This window comes from Amblyomma americanum, chromosome 10, assembly GCF_052857255.1.
Source record: "Amblyomma americanum isolate KBUSLIRL-KWMA chromosome 10, ASM5285725v1, whole genome shotgun sequence".
Classification (NCBI taxonomy): domain Eukaryota; kingdom Metazoa; phylum Arthropoda; class Arachnida; order Ixodida; family Ixodidae; genus Amblyomma; species Amblyomma americanum.
In genome coordinates this window covers 127,815,441-127,834,592 of record NC_135506.1, presented here as the reverse complement: position 1 = coordinate 127,834,592, position 19,152 = coordinate 127,815,441, and the positions used below count along the sequence as shown (strand labels likewise).

The window sequence follows — 19,152 nt, the reverse complement described above, 5'->3', positions numbered from 1 at the left end:
CAGTAATACTATACCAGTGCACAAGTTTTTTTCTACAATTTCGCATTTCGTTTCACACCATTACAGGGCTTGTTAAATAGTGGACCAGTACAAGGCTAACGTCATAGGTCTCATAACACTCCAGAGCAGCCTAGGCTGTTTTCTACCAACTAAACAGATTCAAATTTGTGCTTAATGACGCATTTCTCTTCACGCACATGTAAACACACTCGGTTTTGTTGGTACATTACAATCCTATAATTTCTGATCAAGGCCAGGGACAAGTGCAGCTCCCAAGCACACTCCGCATGGTAAATTTGTAATGTCTGAACGCTGCCACTTGTACCTGAGTGGCTGATGATGACCGTTGCATTTTTATAGTGCAAGGGCATCTGGGGCCAAATTGTGCCATAGCACAAGGTGTTTTCATTTTCTCAAGGTGGAGTCCGACCTATTTCCCTAGCATTTCACCCTAAAGAAGCCGAGCACCAGGCCAGGGAAAAGCTTGTACCCACTGTACCACTGGTGGGTGCCTCCCGGCACTGGGGATCAAACACCGCACCTCGTGATGCGAAGCTAAGACCACTAGGCCACTGACTGCAGTATACTCGACACATTTGCTGCAGACATAAAAAACATGCTTTTCTGTGTGTGCCCTCCTTTGTTGTCTCGTTTTGTGCTGTTCAATCCCAATGAAAAATGAAATGAAAGTTGTTTTTTTGGGGGGGAAAGGAAATGGCGCAGTATCTGTCTCACATCTGGGTGGACGCCTGAACCAACCAGCCAGTGGTGCGGCACCCGCTGTAAAGAAAAGGATAAAGGAGAAACTGAAAGAAGAAAAGAAAGAGGTGCCTTAGTGGGATCTTCAACGTGCATTGACATCCCACAGCACATGAGCGCCTTTGCGATTCGCCTTCATTGAAATCCGGCCGCCATGGTTGGGTTCAAACCTGAGTACTCCGGATCAGTAGCCAAGCGCAATGCATGTACAACACTGAATGCATGTGAAAACTGTTTTTGACCCCACCTAGCTCAGGCAGCAATTAGATATCGGGAATTAAGCATCAATAGAGTCAAGCAAACTGCCTCATGTGCATGAGGACCAGGGTTCAAATCCCGGTGCTGCGCAATTCTCCACCGGGTTTGAAAAAAAAGAAAACTCCTTGTGTCAATGGAATTGCATAAGCAGGCCTGGGGTGTGGCCTGTTCTTGGTGACCACAACCGACAACGCACTCCCTCACCAGAAGAGGATCTGGCCACCCTGGTGCAGTACTTGGCCACAACCTTCTATGAACAAACCAATTAACCCTCAGCCCTTAGTCCACAGCGGCTGCAGAGCAACTGAAAAAGGCGGTGGCCAGACCTGTGACGCAGTGGAGGGTGCTAAGAATTTTTGGCTCCGGACAGGCCGCTATTGGAATCTGAACCTGAAAACGTTTAATGCTAGTACCTTATCTAGTGAGGCTAGCCTAGCAATGCTGTTCGAGGAACTAGCGGGAATTAAATGGGATGTCATAGAGCTTAGTGAAGTTAGAACAGGTGAGCCGTATACAGTACTAAAGGACAGACACATACTATGCTATCACGGATTAGCGGATAGACGAGAACTAGGTGTGGGATTCCTCATTAATCAGGATATGGCTGGCAACGTAGAGGATTCCCATAGTATTAATGAAAGGGTGGCAGCTATCGTAATTAGGCTTAATAAGAGGTACAAGCTGAAGGTGGTGCAGGCCTGCACGCCTATATCCAGTCATGATGACTAGACTGTTGAAAGTTTTTATAAAGACAAGGAATCGGCAATGAACAAAGTAAAATCACAGTACACCATACTGATGGGCGATTTCAATGCGAAGGTGGGCAAGAAGCAGGCTGGCAATCAGGCGGTAGGCGACTATAGGATAGGTTTTAGGAATAGCAGGGAAGAGATATTAGTAGAGTTCGAAGATAGAAATAATTTACGGATCATGAATACCTTCTTCCGCAAACGAGAGAACAGGAAGTGGACCTGGAAGAGCCCCAAAGGTAAGACTAAAAATGAAATAGACTTCATACTATGTGCTCAACCTAGCATCGTTCAGAATGTGGCCGTCCTCGGAAGGGTGCATTGTAGTGACCACAGAATGGTAAGGTCTCGAATTAGCTTAGACTTGAAGAAGGAAGGGAGAAGCTAGTGAAGAGGAGGTCCATTAACGAGCTAGCGGTAAGAGGGAAAATAGAGGAATTCAGGATATCACCGTAGAACAAATATTAAGCTTTAACTGAGGAAGACTATCTTAATATAATAGAGAGAGACGGACAAGTTGGTGATTATTAGTAGAGTGCATCTTGAAACCACATAAAAAAAGACGAGACGAGGAAGAAACCGCGCTCTGTCCTGTTGGTCTCTTCCTCGTCTCGCCTTTTTTTGCGCGGTTTCAAGATGCACTCTACTATCTTAATGTTCGTAGAATGTACAATAATCTGACAGCTGTCATTACGGAGTGCGCAGTAGAAATAGGTAGGTGGTAGGATGGCTTGACAGGATATCGGCAAGCTATCTCAGAAGACGAAAGAGCTTATTAAGAAACGTCAAAGCATGAGGGCATCTAACCTATACAGACAGAACAGAATTAACAGAGCTATCGAAGTTAATAAATAAGCGAAAGGTAGCCGACATAAGGAAGTTTAATATGGATAAAATCGATCATGCTCTAAAGATCGAAGGTAGTCTAAATGCGATGAAGAGGAAACTAGGCACAGGTAAAAACCAGATGTGTGCATTAAGAGAGAAGGAAGGCGATGTCATTAGCAATATGGATAAGATAGTTAAATTATCCGAAGAGTTCTACACAAACCTGTACAGAAGCTAATGTAATCGGAATGTTAATGATAGAGACACTAGCAAACAGCAATCAGTCATCCCGCCCGTACCGAAAGAGGAAATAAAGAAAGCCTTAGGAGCAATGCAAAGGGGAAAAGCAGCTGGTGAGGATTAGGTAACAGCAGATCTGTTGAAGGACGGAGTGGAGATTGTGCTAGAAAAACAAGCCGCCCTGTATGCGCAATGCCTTATGACCTCGACTGTACCAGAAGCCTGGAAGAATGCAAACATTATCTCAATTCATAAGAAGGGAGACGACAAGGACTTGAAAAATTACAGGCCGATCAGCTTACTATCCGTTGCCTACTAAGTATTTACTAAGGTAATCGCTAATAGAGTCAGGGCAACCTTAGACTTTAATCAACCAAATGATAGGGCAGGCTTTCGTAAAGGATATTCTACAATAGATCATATTCACACCATCAATCAGGTGATAGAGAAATGCGCAGAATATGACCAACCTCTCTATATAGCTTTCATTGATTACGAGAAAGCATTTGACTCAGCGGAAACCTTAGCAGTCATACAGGCATTGCAGAATCAGGGTGTAGATGAGCCTTATGTCAAAATACTGGAAGATCTATATAGCAACTGCATGGCTACTATAGTCCTTCATAAAGTCAGCAATAAAATTCCAATAAAGAAAGGCATCAGGCAAGGAGACACGATCTCGCCAATGCTATTCACCGCCTGTTTACAGGAGGTACTCCGAGGCATGAATTGGGAACAGTTGGGAATAAGAGTAAATAGAGAATACCTAAATAATCTGTGATTCGCTGATGACATTGCCTTGCCAAGTCACTCAGGAGATGAACTGCAAATCATGATCGATGGGTTAGAAAGACAGAGCAGTACAGTGGGTCTTAAAATTAACATGCAGAAAACCAAAGTTATGTTCAACAGTCTAGCAAGGGAACAGCAGTTCACAATTGGAAGCGAGGTGCTGGAAGTCATAAAGGAATAAGTCTACTTAGTGCAGGTAGTGACAGCTGATCCGAATCATGAGAGGGAAACAACTAGAAGGATAAGAATGGGGTAGAGTGCATACGGCAGGTTATCTCAGATTATCAGATTATGAATAGCAGGCAACCAATATCCCTCAACAGCTGCATCTTACCGGTACTCACCTGCGGGGCAGAAATGTAGAGACTAACGAAAAGGGTTCAGCTTAAGTTAAGGACAACGCAGTGAGCTATGGAAAGAAAAATGATAGGTGTAACGTTAAGGGACCGGAAGCGGGCAGAGTGGGCGAGGGATCAGACTTGTGTTAATGATATCCTTGTTGGAATCAAGAGGAAGAAATGGGCAGGGCATGTACTGCGAAGGCAAGATAACCGCTGGTCCTTAGGGGTAACGGAATGGATTCCAAGAGAAGGCAAGCATAGCAGAGGTCGGCAGGAGGTTAGGTCGGCGGATGAGATTAGGAAGTTTGCAGGCATAGGGTGCGCAGCTGGCAAAGGACAAGGGTTAATTGGAGAGAGATGGGAGAGGTCTTTGCCCTGCAGTGGGTGTAGTCAGGCTGATGATGATGAAACTAAACCTCATAAACCCTTTGCGGTCCAAAATTTTACCCTCTTTGGGGCCATTCCTGTTTGAACCTATCAGTAGTTTTAGGCACCATGAAAGAAAACAAGTGTGCAAGAACAGCTTATGGAATGTTTATTTCTGGTATTTCTTTGCGTCCAAGTCTTTCAAAGATATTCCGGGAGCGTGTGGTTTGAGATGGTGCATGGTGCAATGAGGCAAACGTGCACAATTCAACCATGGTAAACTTTGTCGGGACCAGAATGACAGCATTGTGCTGTCAGGACAGGCCTGACTAAGGACCACAAAGGGTTAAAGTTTAAAGGATGTAGGGAATGTGCTATAGTACTATCATGGCAACAGCAGATACAGTACAGACCTAGTAAGTAGTGTAACAACGCTAAATGCCACTGAAGCCTTCAAGTGAAATCAAAGACAGATTACAGTAGGGCACTTGAATATTTGTCATCACCAGATTATACAACTGTAAATATTAATCATGTGTCTCTCTTAGCTTCTTACACACAGTTTGCATTCAATAAAAGAGTTCCTAAGTGAGCAGAATAACCACAAAGCCTACACATCTTTGTAGGAAAAAATGTGTGCAATTAAAACGTTACTTGCAATACACATGCAAACAGTGAAGAAATGTGGGTAACATAACATTCATGTCCTCGGATGCAAATGATATCAAATGAACACACTTTGAAAGAAAGCTAATGTCTTGCAGATGTACATTTCGATCTCCTTCGGGAATGTTCAGATAGAAACACAATCTATAGTCGGATACAACTTAAGCCTGTAGTGAAGCTCCACCCACATTCGGGGCCACAGCACAGAATTCTTCCATGACAAAAGAGTAGTCCATTGTTAAAACATTTTCTTGCTACCCAAGAATAAGCTAAACACAAGAAGAAAAAATAAGCTCTAGAATTCTTATACGTGGCTTGCATAATGAAGTAAAACATAAAAAAGGAGATTTCGTTTACTGTTGCGATTGGGTAACGGAGCAATACAGGACGGCTCCGACTCTGACCCAGTGTTAACTGCAATTTTTTTTAATTGTATCCTACTATAATACCCCTGTCACATGGCCAGTTTCAATGGACATCAAGTCAAAAGCTTTCGAAATACTCAATTGCAATCGAACTCGAAGGAGTTGTGTCGCTGCTACATGGCAGATCGCAATGGCCATTGAAATGATTTTCGTGTCTTACCAGTGTGGCGCCCCAATTGTTACTTTTGATTTTGCGCAAATAAAACCACTTTTATCAATCTGAACTAAATGTTGAAATACCCTTTTTTGGGGTCATAGGAGGTCATTAATTATTGTTAAAGACCAGTTGTGTTGTCTTGAAAGACACTGCTTTTTGTACGGTTTGCTGTTGCAGTTTTGTAATGCTCTAGCAACACTGATACCACTCCTGTTTCGCCTTCAGCGATGGAGAGTATAAAATTAATGCACTCTAAACCACGCAGATACAATTTTTAAATTATTATACAGACTAATATTTTACTGCTTGCATTAAAGTTAATGTGTGTTCATGCTTTTGTGCTTTGAACGTAATGTGCATGAAAGTGCATGATGGCGTCGCTCAAAGCAACGCTAGAAATCTTCTGCAATGCTCAAAGGCCCTCGAAATCTTGATAAAGTTCCGTGATGCTTTGTTGGCTTGCTAGACTATTGAATTGATGGCGACTGAAACTGTTCGCATAGCAACACTTAATAGCCTCTCAGTCGACAGACCATCAGTTCAAGAGCCTTCGAAATGCCCAAGTGAAAGGGTTATGAGTTGTAAAAAAACCTTGTAAAAATGAAACATTATAAAGATTTTTTATTAAGATGAAAAAAAAGTAGGTACAAGAAGTAGCGCTGGCAAGATATACAGAGAATATATATGTATGATAACACAATTATCTGCACAAGCTGCAAAAGTAGTCCACAAAAAGAAGCTGTGCATTCCTGCCACTTTCTTCTGGACCTGTCAAGTAAAGGAAGAGTGCTACACACTTTAGGGCACATTGTGGAGATCTGGCGGGACAATTGCCGGTTGCCTTCTGCTGGGTTCACACCCACCAGCTGCCTGAAAAGAAAAGTCATATTGAGAAGCTCGATCATCCTATTTAGACAAGCAGAATTTCAGGGCTAGCCTAAAACTAGAGCTGCCTCCTTAGTACAGCCACTGGAATAAGATAACTTCGCGGCATTCAAGCATTACTGTAGCCATGAAAGTTATGAAGACTGAAATACTTCATTGCATCGAGGATTTTGTTACATTGAAGTTCATTACATCAAGGTTCAATTGTAGTTCACCTTTTAGAGATGGCACTCTGCAGTATTCATCATCATCATCATTTATTAGCCCTTAAGGGTCCCGTAGGAACATTACATAAGGGGGGGGGGGGGGGGGGATACATAGTGTCCGACGGCCATACAACTAGAGTACTGTGTTTTTGTTTCAGTGTCCAAAAAAAGAGCGCCTTGCAAGTGTTCAGTATCACCATCAGCAGAATGGTAATGCTGAAAAAAAGGGGTGCATTTACTACGTGAGGGAACAAAAAAGTTTTTTGACAGAAGTAGGGGTTGTGTTTATAAGCCATCTATAGAGCGCAAGAAGAATCTGCAACCAAGGCATCTGATCCAGTGTGCATTAAACGTTCCTACTTTGAAGGGGCCATGATACCAAGCTTTTAACATAAGCTGCATGTTGTATACTCTGTTGACGAAGAAGAAGGAGCGCCGACCAAAGAAAACAAAAAACATAAACAGACGTTTCGGCTCCCGTACGGGAGCCTTGTTCACATTGAAATGAAGCAAGCAGCTCAGTGGCATTACATATGCTTGAAAAGAGGGCGCAGGGAGAGTGCGTAGATTGGGTTAAGATTTCCATCGTTGCGGTTGAGGGTGTGACTAGTAGTTTGGATGATTAATGATTCCAAGTGCAGGCGAGGGTATAGCTTCTTTTCGGTTGAAAGCACGTGTGCCCGACCCCAGTCGATGTCATGGCCTGTAGATACTGCGTGCTCGGCGATAGCATTTGAATCCACTTTTTTGTTGCGTACATCGTTACTATGTTCTTTTAGCCGCCTCTCGAAATTTCCTGTTTCGCCAATGTATGCGTAGTCACAGTCGGAACAAGGAACCTTGTACACTACGCCTGGATATTTTTCTTTGGGAAGGGGGTCTTTGACATTTACCAACGCATGGCGCAGTTTTCTTGTCGGAACCCTGAAGAATTTGCCAGCATTCAACTGCACGCTAACCACAAGGCAGCTGTACAGTCCCGGTGTGCTGACCTTGCACACAAAAACAAATTGCATCGCCTTCTTCCGCAACGCCCAAAAACTGAAAAAGCTACGCCCACAACCGTCGTCAAAAACTTCTCCTCGTACAAACCTAGCAGCGCTGAAATTTCTGTTTTAAACCTTGGCCTCAATTTCAACACTGGACCTACTCTTGACCCCAAAAAACTTGTGTGTGCTGTGGAAAACGCGGTGAACCAGGTGGAAGTGTCGCGCCGCGATGAAGCAAGGACTCGCGCAGTCAGCGTCCTCTCCAAGTATCGCCCAGGACAACACCTGTCCCCGCTTACCACAGAACAGCAAAAAGCCGTGAAGAGCCTGCGAGACAACAATGATCTCGTTATACTCCCCGCTGATAAAGGAAACAGCACAGTTCTCTTGAACCGAACTGACTAAATAAGCAGAATGGAAAGCCTCCTGGAAGATGAAAGCACCTACTCCCGTCTTAACAAGGACCCAACCTCGAAAGTTCAGTGCGACTTGCAGAAACTTCTTTCAGACGTCTTTCGTTTCGTTCCCCTGACCTACAAGCCACTCTACTTCACTCTGCTGTGCACCAACGGCTCAGCCCCTGCTCTCTACGGTCTACCGAAGGTGCACAAACCTAGTATGCCCATGCGGCCCATCGTAGACTACAGTCGGTCCCCCCTTCACAGTCTATCCAGCTACCTCCATCGTATCCTCTCCCCTCTTGTCGGCCTTGGCTCAACGCACGTTCACAACTCGACTGATTTCATCAAGAAGGTAAGCGACATAGCACCTGACGACGACGAGCTCATGGTCTCGTTTGACGTCAAGTCGCTTTTCACATGCGTTCCTGTCGACCTGGCCGTACAAGTCTGCTCTGCTGCTCTCGAAGCTGACAAGTCTCTACCTAAACGAACCCCCATTGAAGTTCTGGATCTCTGTAGACTCCTGCAGTTCTGCCTGGATAATACTTATTTCGTCTTTCAAGGACGCTTTTACCGTCAACTTCAGGGCACACCAATGGGTGCCTCTATATCAGTGACCGTCGCTAACCTCTGTATGGAATCCGTCGAGCGCCGTGCCCTTGAAACGTTTGCATCACCTCCTAGAATTTTCCTGAGATATGTTGACGACTGCTTTTGCCTGATTCGTAATTCTGACTTAGCCGCCTTCTCGCACCATTTGAATTCTATAGAACGAGCAATAGACTTCACTACCGAAGAAGAAGCGAATGGTGTGTTGCCCTTTCTGGATGTATTGATAAGGCGGGACAGCAATAAGCTCAGTTTCAGCGTTTATAGAAAACCGACCCACACCGGAAGATACCTTAACTTTAATTCGGTTCACCCTGCTACACAGAAGAAATCAGTCGCTATGTCCTTGTTCAAACGATCGCAACGCATCTGCAGCTCCCTTGAAGACCAGACCATTGATTTTCAAACTATACGACAAAAACTTTCAAGCAACAACTACCCGACCTCATTTGTGCAATCCGTGGAAAAACAGTTATGCCGCCCAGCAAGCGATACTCCTCTGTCACCCTTGAAACGTGCTGCCGTGCCCTATGCTCCCGGACTAAGCGAGGCTTCAGCACGCATCATGCGCACCTTTGGTGTTCATATCGCCCACGTTCCGACAAGAAAACTGCGCCATGCGTTGGTAAATGTCAAAGACCCCCTTCCCAAAGAAAAATATCCAGGCGTAGTGTACAAGGTTCCTTGTTCCGACTGTGACTACGCATACATTGGCGTAACCGGAAATTTCGAGAGGCGGCTAAAAGAACATAGTAACGATGTACGCAACAAAAAAGTGGATTCAAATGCTATCGCCGAGCACGCAGTATCTACAGGCCATGACATCGACTGGGGTCGGGCACACGTGCTTTCAACCGAAAAGAAGCTATACCCTCGCCTGCACTTGGAATCATTAATCATCCAAACTACTAGTCACACCCTCAACCGCAACGATGGAAATCTTAACCCAATCTACACACGCTCCCTGCGCCCTCTTTTCAAGCATATGTAATGCCACTGAGCTGCTTGCTTCATTTCAATGTGAAGAAGGCTCCCGTATGGGAGCCGAAACGTCTGTTTATGTTTTTTGTTTTCTTTGGTCGTCGCTCCTTCTTCTTCGTCAACATGTTTGTCCCCGACCAGACGAGTTTTCGTCGAACTCTCGACTTCATGTTGTATATTCCCTATATGTCAATTTCTTACAAATTTGAGCTTAATGTGTAAAGACATCAAATTTTGGTTGGATGCTTTTTGTTTGTAATAGCACACAAGACATTAATTAGAACACATGGATCACCATGTGAAATTTGCTTAAGGTCACAAAAAAATTAACAATTCAATTTCTTCTTTCCAGTTTGTTTTGCATTAAGCAGCCTAACAATGGCTATGATCTCAGAGGTCAGAAAAGGACATGAGAGGAATAAAAAAACTAATAATCACTGCTCTTCATTCGTTATCATTCCGGCTCTTAAGACATGCTGGCTTTAGCATTGCAGCAAATTAAAACAATAATGTAGCCATTATATTGCATTTTTTTCATAACTGATGCGACCTACACACTGATCTTTGACGTCAAAGCCATCGCTCGGCTCTTGAAACTAGAACAGAAACTGGTGAAAGAAGAAATTCAAAAGTAAGCTACTTAATGGTTGTAGGCGAATACCACAAGGTGATTCATGCACAAAAAAAAAAATTGGTGTCTATATTCCTTTAAATTTGGAGCAGCAGGTATTTTAAGGCGAAAGCCTTTATAGGCTCATGATTTGCCAGTGGGGATGTTCACAGAAAAGTGTCACACTACAGCTGTCAATCAAACTGATGACATCATCGAAATAAAACAAAAAATAAAACATAAATAAATGAAAAAGAAATAAAAAATGAAAATAAAAAATGAATCACAAAATAAAAATTTAAAAGAAAAATTTCTGAAAGGACATCAATGACACAAGCAGAAGCACCGCACTAAAGGCTTTCGCCTCACCGCACTTTAGGTTAACAAAGTGACCCCTGAATTTTTTTTCACTATCAGTTTTTTTTAACAAGAATAAAAGCGCAACAACACGACACAAAGAAGGAGGAAACCGACAGGACAGGCGCTAACTTGCAACAGTTTACTGTCTTCATAAACCGCCGCGTATATATCAACCACAAGGGGGGGGGGGGGGCTTCTTTTGCCTGATCATGGGTGTGATTGACCATGAGCCCAATAAGGTGTGGCATGCTAGAACTCTGTGCAATCGTCATTGAGAGAGAAAAGCAACAACTGGGAAAATTTAGAACTCAAAAATAAGAGATGACCTGTGCCTTGAGCAAACAAAAATAAAGAAAAGGAGCCATTGGGATTCCAAACCAAAGCCCAAAGCATAGTGCTCTACACACTAGGGCACGTGGCCAAATGAGACCTGACAAGTGTCGGTGTAGTTAGTTGGTGCTCTTTTTACTGGGTGTAGAATTTTTATGACTCTCATTTAAACATGCAGTGAAGGCTTCCGACCGATGCCACCAATGTTCTAGAACTCGATGCATCACACAGCAACCATTCAAACGTCTGGATATGTTGTATAATGTGATAACGTGACGCTGTGTTGTGACGTCATCGTGGTCTTGCGAACCATGAATCCGTGCTGCGCTATCACACAGCTCGGGCCTATATATTCCTGCGTGCTTTACAATAAACGTTCTTCATTCGTCATCCACGTCTGGCATCAGTCATATCATCTGGCGATGAGGTACTTCAGCCACGCATGGGGCCGCCTCGGCACTGCGGAAGCAACGTTCTCCGCAAAGAAGACCAGCCAGTGCACGTTGAGTGCTTGGACCTTGACTGAGCTGTCACTGTTTAAAGAGAGCGACAATGACGAAAAAATGTCAGCTGAAGTCCAGAGGGAGTGCTGATGAAGGGAAGACAGCTGCAGCGTGTGAAGATTACTGCCAAAATGCCTTCTTATGGGAAGATGGCGGAATTTGACACTAAAACTCAGAACTTTGAATCATACGTGGAACGTTTTGAACTTTTTGTAGGTGCGAACAAAATTGTTGAAGAAAAAAAAACTGACTGTTATTGGCATGGAAGCTTATAAGGTGCTGTAAAGTCTGTGCGTTGCAAAAACGCCGTTAAGCAAACGTATGCTGAGGTAAAGCGACTGCTTCAAACTCTTTACTGTCCTAAAAGCGCTGTGATTGCCGAACGTTCCAAGTGCAATCGCCGTGTGCAATTAGAGCATGAAGGTGTGGAAGAATTTACTGTCGAACTGAAACACTTGGCTAGGAAGTGCGACTTTGGCATATTCTTGCAAGATGCGTTACGGGACAGGTTAGTTGCAGGTTTGCAGAACGAGGAAAGCCAGCGTGCATAGTTCGCTGCCAAGAAATTAACGTCTGAGGGGGCGTGCAAAATTGCATTGGACCGAGAGTTGGCAGCAAAAGATGCCGCTGCAATGCAAGCGAGAGAAGCAAACTTATCATTGCATTCCTTGCAGGCTAAAAGCAAGAGCACAACGAAAGAAAGATTGCTGAAGTCGAACCCAACCAAGTGCCAGTGAAAGTGTCTTGTGAAAGATGTTGCAGGAAGCATGAATCACAGCAGTGCTGGTATAAAAATTTTATAAGCATCTAAAGGTCGGTCACTTGCAAAAAATGTGCCCAAAGGCAAGGCACCTGAATACAGTGGATGGAACTAAGGGTGAGGAAGAAGAGATAGACGTGTACCATTTTAAACACTTCACTCAATCAAGTTATGAAAGCAAGACCACTTTTGATAATTAACACTAGTTTGGGGCTTTTCGAATTTCAACGCCTTCCTACGGGGTGGCTAGCGCTCCAGCCATTTTCCAAGCCTTGATAGATGAAGTGTTGAAGGGCATTCCGAGAGTTGGATGTGTGACGATTCGTGCACATGCACCGGTGCCACGGCGAGCCGGTCAGTGACTTTTCCTGGAGACGGTTGGCCGCGCCGTCCTGGGGTCGGGTCGCAGCGGAGAGACATGACCATATTTGGTTGTGGCGGAGAAACATGACCATATATGGTAACCGTCGACGGCCCTGTCGAACGACGCTTGAGTGTCCCCGTCATTATGCACCCCTCGAGAGCCACGGGGGAGTGGACAAAGGCGCGGCCACGGCTGAAGAAAGAAGCAAAGGCTTTAAAAGCGGAAGCCGACGGGAGGAAAGGGGAGGGCGATCGGGGCGAGTGGACGAGAGGGCCGGAGACGGAGCGAGGCAGAAGACTGGGGCTGCGCATTGGCCAGAGCCCGGGGTCTAGCCGTCGCTAACGTTCGACCTTCGCCAACGCGTCTCCACGCCTGGCAGCTCATCCAACGACCAGCCGAGAACGAGGGCAGCACAGCCACAAGGAACTCCCAGCCCGGCCGCTGCCGACAACCAGCCATTCATCGAGCCCGTGCCACACCACGCTGACTCAGCCCCGGCGACGACGAGCCCAGCTTCGGTCCCGTAAGCGGCATCGAGCCAGATGCTTTAATTAAATCACTTCAAAATCATTTTGGAGTCTGTGCATCAATCTCCTCATGCCCAGTGTGGACCCAGGGCCATTTTAAGAAACTGGTTCATCACATTGGTGTCAGAAGTGGGGTCCACACTTAAATCATTGGGCAAAAGCTGGACTGCACCCCCGGCGAGAGGAGCTTGAGGCACTGACTATATTTGGTCTAATATGGAAGAAGCCCACTCGAGTGCACAGCCCTTTGGGGCAAGCGTACTTGCATTAGCAAACATGGTGGAGAGATTCACTGGCGACGGTCAGGGGCCGTCTATTGTTGAATTTTTTGACATGTTGGAGCAGGTGTGCAAAATGGGCGGGTTAACGGATGCACAACAGCTGGGAATGGCGAAATGTCGCATGTCAGGGGCAGCACATGATTTTGCCTGGAGAGATGAGGGAGTCAGGAAGGCGGGCACGTTGGCTGAATTTAAAAAGCTAGCGTTAAAATATTTTGACAGGGAACCTTCTAGCGTAAAGCTCAGGCGGTTCCTCGACGCTCGGCAGAAGCCGGGAGAAGACGCACGCGCGTTTGCCTCCCGCCTTCGCTTCCTTGGGAACGAAACCCTAGCGCGAGAACCGGGGCCTGATAGTTCGAAGCAAAAGCACGCCAGAGAGCTGCTTCTGGAGCAGATGACGTCCCAGTTCATCACTGGCTTGAGGGATCCGGTGCGCAGGTTTGTTCTGTCTAAGGCGCCGTCTACTTTTGAAGGAGCGGTAGAGGCAGCTGTAGACGAGGAGCGCAATGAGTTGCTTGTCTCCAGTGAGGAGAAGGTGCGGCTTGTAACAGAGCCAAAAAGTGCAAGCGCCGACGCGAATGTTACTCAGTTGACCGATAGGCTAGACCGGCTGGAGGCGCTCCTCGCGGAAGGCCTACAGTTAAATAAGAGGGGCAATTTCCGGAACCGTGAAAGGAGGCAGGTTCGCTGTTATGCTTGCAGAAGGTACGGACACGTTGCCAGATACTGTCCCGAGCTAAACCGTGAATCTGGTACGCCAAATGGGCAGCAGCGCGCGCCGACCAACACGGGGATGGAACAAAGATATATTGTTCCAAAAAACGCGTAGAGTCCCCTGCAGACGAGCCGGTTGGGGGGGAGAGCAGTAATAGCTGTGCTATTGTAAGCGTTTTTGGAGAATCCTGCCCGATTGCCAAATTCGTGGTAAACGGGGTCACTTGCAATCTGTTGGTTGACACTGGCTCCCGGATAACGCTCCTTAAGCAAAAGTTTTTTGATCTGCTGACAAGGAAGGGAGACAGGCAGGTGCATGAGGCCCGAGAATCTCCGAAAGTAAGATTCGTGGGCATCACAGGAGCTGACCTCGGCACGGGAGGACTGTACCTTTTGCGCTTCACAATCGGGAACGAAAGTTTTGACCATCCCAGCTACATTTGTTCCGATGCTGTGTCGTTGCCGGATGGTATATCGGGCCTCGTAGGTCAGGACCTGTTACGGCAGCATGGCATCGATCTCATATTAAGCCAGAACTGCCTTTCCTGTCGCAGGGCTTTGGTCCCATTAGCAAATCGAGAGGCCGAGTACGTTGCACGAGTGGACTATGGGGAACAGAGCGCGAAACAGGGCTCGCTAACACACGCGGGCGTTAGTGTTAGGACAACGAGAGAAACAGTGGTGCCGCCTCGGTCAGAGATAATCTGTGTGGGAGCGATGTCAGCTCAGATTGATGAGGGACACATAGGAGTCGTTGAACCTATAGAGGGGCTCGCAATAGGACTGAGTGTGGCGGGCTGTTTGGTCACGGTTGACTCAAAGAAAAGGGTTCCCGTCCGCTTATGTAACTACTCGCAACAAGAGCTTCACCTGCCGAAACACAAAAACATAGCTACATTCTCCACGGCTGAGGTAGATGAGCAGGGTACCCCGATTTGCCCTACGGGCCTCGTCAATGAAAGGAAAGGAAAAGAAGGGAACCTGCAGTTTGACCTCTCTCACATCGACTGCAAGGAGCGAGGAAGAGTTGAGTGTCTCCTGCAGCGCTACTCGGATGTGTTCGCTGCATCGAAGCTAGACCTGGGAAAGTGCGGAGTGATTAAACACCGCATTACGACTGGCGACTCGCCACCAGTGTACCAACGGGCCTATAGAATTCCCTACTCACAAAGAGAGGAAATGGATAGGCAGGTCCAAGAGCTAATCGACAAAGGCATTGTTGAGCATTCCAAGTCGCCGTGGGGGGCACCGGCACTTCTAGTTGAGAAACCCGATGGTTCATTTCGACTGGTAATAGACTACCGGCGATTGAATTCCATTACAAGGATAGATCCCTACCCGCTGCCACAGGTGCAGGAAACCCTCGCGCAGCTTGGGTCAGCCAAGTATTTTACAGTTGTCGACCTCGCATCGGGGTTCTGGCAGATCGAAATGGATCCAAACGATGTCGACAAAACCGCATTTAACACCCCGTCTGGCCACTTTCAGTGGAGACGCATGCCGATGGGACTTGTTAACAGCCCTGCAGTCTGGCAGAGAACTGCGGACGTAATCTTGGCCGGTTTGCTGGGAAAGAGGTGCTTTGTCTACATGGACGATATAATAATTTACAGCAGCACCTTTGCCGAACACTTGGAGGCCATTGAGGAAGTGCTGGTCAGATTGCGAGCTGCTGGCTTAAAATTGAAACCTTCAAAGTGCCAACTTCTACAGCGGCAGGTCAAATACCTTGGACATATCGTTTCCGCAGACGGCGTAGAACCTGAAGCGGGAAAGTTAAGTAGCGTCCGCGACTTCCCTAGACCAACTGGAGTTCGAGGCGTTCGCGAGTTTCTTGGCTTAGTCGGATACTACCGAAGGCATGTGCGAGATTTCGCCCGAATCGCAAAGCCACTGACTGCACTAACAGCAAAAAACATAGAGTTCGTATGGTCGGAGGAGGCAGAGGTGGCGTTCGAAGAACTAAAGGAAAAATTAATAACCGCTCCCTTGCTACGATATCCAAACTTCAGCCAGCCTTTCATTGTAGCGACTGACGCCTCGAAGTTTGCAGCGGGTGCAGTGCTCTCTCAGAATTTTGACGGCAAGGAGCACCCTATCGCGTTCGCGAGCCGGCAATTCAGTCCAGTCGAGCAGCGGTACAGTGCCACTGAGCGGGAGTGTCTTGCAGTGGTTTGGGCCGTGCGGCACTTTCGGTGCTACCTCTATGGCCACAGATTCAGGCTAGTGACCGACTGCCAACTCCTTAAGTGGCTTCTAAACGTGAAGGATCCGAGCTCGCGCCTCGCGCGCTGGAATCTGCAACTTCAGGAATACGATTTCGAGATAGAACACAAGCCAGGCAAGGTGCACACTAACGCGGACGCATTAAGTCGAGCTAACCTGGTACGCACCGTGAATGAGTTTTGTCCGGCCATAGATACAAACGATCTCCGCACCGAGCAGCGAAAGGACAAAGGGCTAGAGAAAACATTTCATGCCATTTCTGGGGGGATCGCCCGGGATCCCGACAATTGTTACTTTGTTGACAACGAAGGAACCCTACGAAAGCGCACCCGGCCTACGCGGTCAGGAAGGAAGGCTAGCCAGGTGTGGGAAAGAGTGATGGTACCAAAGTCAATGGTGCCGCACGTCTTGAGGGTTTTTCACGATGCCCCATACGCGGGCCATTTTGGAGTAATGAAGACGCAAAGGAGGTTGGAGCGCTACTACTATTGGCAGGGCATGCGTTCAGATGTTAAAGAGTACTGCGCTAACTGCCGTTCTTGCCTGGAAAGAAAAACTCCGAAAAACCGCAGGCCGGCCCCCCTTCAGGAATTCAAGGAAGTCTCGATGCCTTTTGAGAGGGTTGGCATGGATATCCTAGGCCCACTTCCGACTACGACAACAGGAAACAAATATGTACTGGTGTGCGTTGACCACCTAACGAAGTATGCCGAGATAACAGCACTGCCCGACCAAAAAGCAGAAACTGTGGCACGTGCCTTTGTAGAAACAGTGGTTCTGCGGCACGGCGTTCCGCGGCAGCTGTTAACGGATCAAGGGTCAAACTTTGTGTCGAGGTTGATGAAAGATGTGTATAACCTTCTGGGAATTGACAAAAGACAGACCACCCCTTACCACCCGGCTTGTAACGGTGCTGTGGAGAGGCTTAATCAAACAGCAAGCAAACTGTTATCCCATTATGTTTCGCGAGACCAACAGGATTGGGACCTCTGGATACCGTTTGCTGTTTTTTTTTTTACAACACGGCGGTGCACGAGAGCTCCGGTGACTCCCCTTTCTACCTCTTGTACGGTCGCGACCCAGACACACCGAATGCGGTGGTTGATGGACAGAGACGGGTGCCATACGGGTCACTAGATGATTATCGAGCCGAACTGACGTCTCGATTGCAAGTGGCCCATGACGTAACAGCCGAAGCATTACGGGAAGCAGCCGACAAAAGAAAAAGGCGGTTCGACACTAGGGCTAGGGCGGTTCCTTTCAGGGTGGGAGACCGCGTATACCTTGAGTGTGTGCAGGTCAAGGCAGGGCTTGCCCGTAAGTTAACGCCCAAATGGAAAGGACCTTACCGCATAGTAGAGCAGCTATCACCGGTTAATTTTCGGATTCGGGAGATCGCAGGGGCCTCAACCGCTGTGGTCCATGCTAACCAGTTAAAGCAAGCACCAACATGCTCGCCTCTTTCTGAAACGGCTGCCTCAAGGGAACAGGAGGGGGAGGATAACCTTCGCACGGAGCCCGCCATTGTAAATAACCCTGCATTGCAGAAAAGCGGTCAGAGCGGCCGGCACAAAAATTTCAGTCCATGTGATGAACTGGAACACTTCATGCAGTCGCAGCTCGGAGGCGCCCTTCTCAAGGAGGAGGCATTCCAATCTGGCAGACGTATTCCAGCCGCTAGGTACTACCTCCGTAACCGAGTAGTGGACAGGGAGGTACCTCGCTAAGACTACATTTCCTTGTTTTGTACATTACAAGTGTGCTTCGTTTAGTTTCATTTTTTGTTCGTTCTCTTGTTGGAGATGTTGTACATACTGTTAATTATGGTCTTATATTGTGCACTCGAGTGGTATCTACGGTGAAGAATTGTTCTGAAACTCCGCTCTGGCTCGGTGCTCGTGGGGAAGAAAGGAGCGACTTGTGCGGGATACTGGCCCGAACAGCGCGGCGTGTGTGTGTGCGCGTGTGTGTGTATGACGAATTCCTATGTTCAATGAACATTCCTTTTAAGAAGGAGCGGATGTGACGATTCGTGCACATGCACCGGTGCCACGGCGAGCCGGTCAGTGACTTTTCCTGGAGACGGTTGGCCGCGCCGTCCTGGGGTCGGGTCGCAGCGGAGAGACATGACCATATTTGGTTGTGGCGGAGAAACATGACCATATATGGTAACCGTCGACGGCCCTGTCGAACGACGCTTGAGTGTCCCCGTCATTATGCACCCCTCGAGAGCCACGGGGGAGTGGACAAAGGCGCGGCCACGGCTGAAGAAAGAAGCAAAGGCTTTAAAAGCGGAAGCCGACGGGAGGAAAGGGGAGAGCGATCGGGGCGAGTGGACGAGAGGGCCGGAGACGGAGCGAGGCAGAAGACTGGGGCTGCGCATTGACCAGAGCCCGGGGTCTAGCCGTCGCTAACGTTCGACCTTCGCCAACGCGTCTCCACGCCTGGCAGCTCATCCAACGACCAGCCGAGAACGAGGGCAGCACAGCCACGAGGAACTCCCAGCCCGGCCGCTGCCGACAACCAGCCATTCATCGAGCCCGTGCCACACCACGCTGACTCAGCCCCGGCGACGACGAGCCCAGCTTCGGTCCCGTAAGCGGCATCGAGCCAGATGCTTTAATTAAATCACTTCAAAATCATTTTGGAGTCTGTGCATCAATCTCCTCATGCCCAGTGTGGACCCAGGGCCATTTTAAGAAACTGGTTCATCACAGATGCTACATTTATGACATCATTGTGGCAAGCTCGGACATGAATGACTGCCAGAAGACATTAGAACGTGTCTTGCAGCGATTGTGTGCCTACATCACAATGAGTGTCGA

General features: G+C 47.4%; 1 protein-coding gene across 6 annotated transcripts in view; it reads right to left on the bottom strand.

Annotated features, from left to right (window-relative positions):
- The window catches only part of LOC144106973 (uncharacterized), a 129,708-nt gene that overhangs the window by 23,923 nt on the left and 86,633 nt on the right, over positions 1-19,152 (bottom strand). For all 6 annotated transcript variants that reach the window (XM_077639943.1, XM_077639946.1, XM_077639942.1 and 3 more), the window contains one exon: positions 6,379-6,451. In XM_077639943.1, the coding sequence (XP_077496069.1) occupies positions 6,379-6,451 (73 nt within the window). The remainder of the gene's footprint in view (positions 1-6,378; positions 6,452-19,152) is intronic.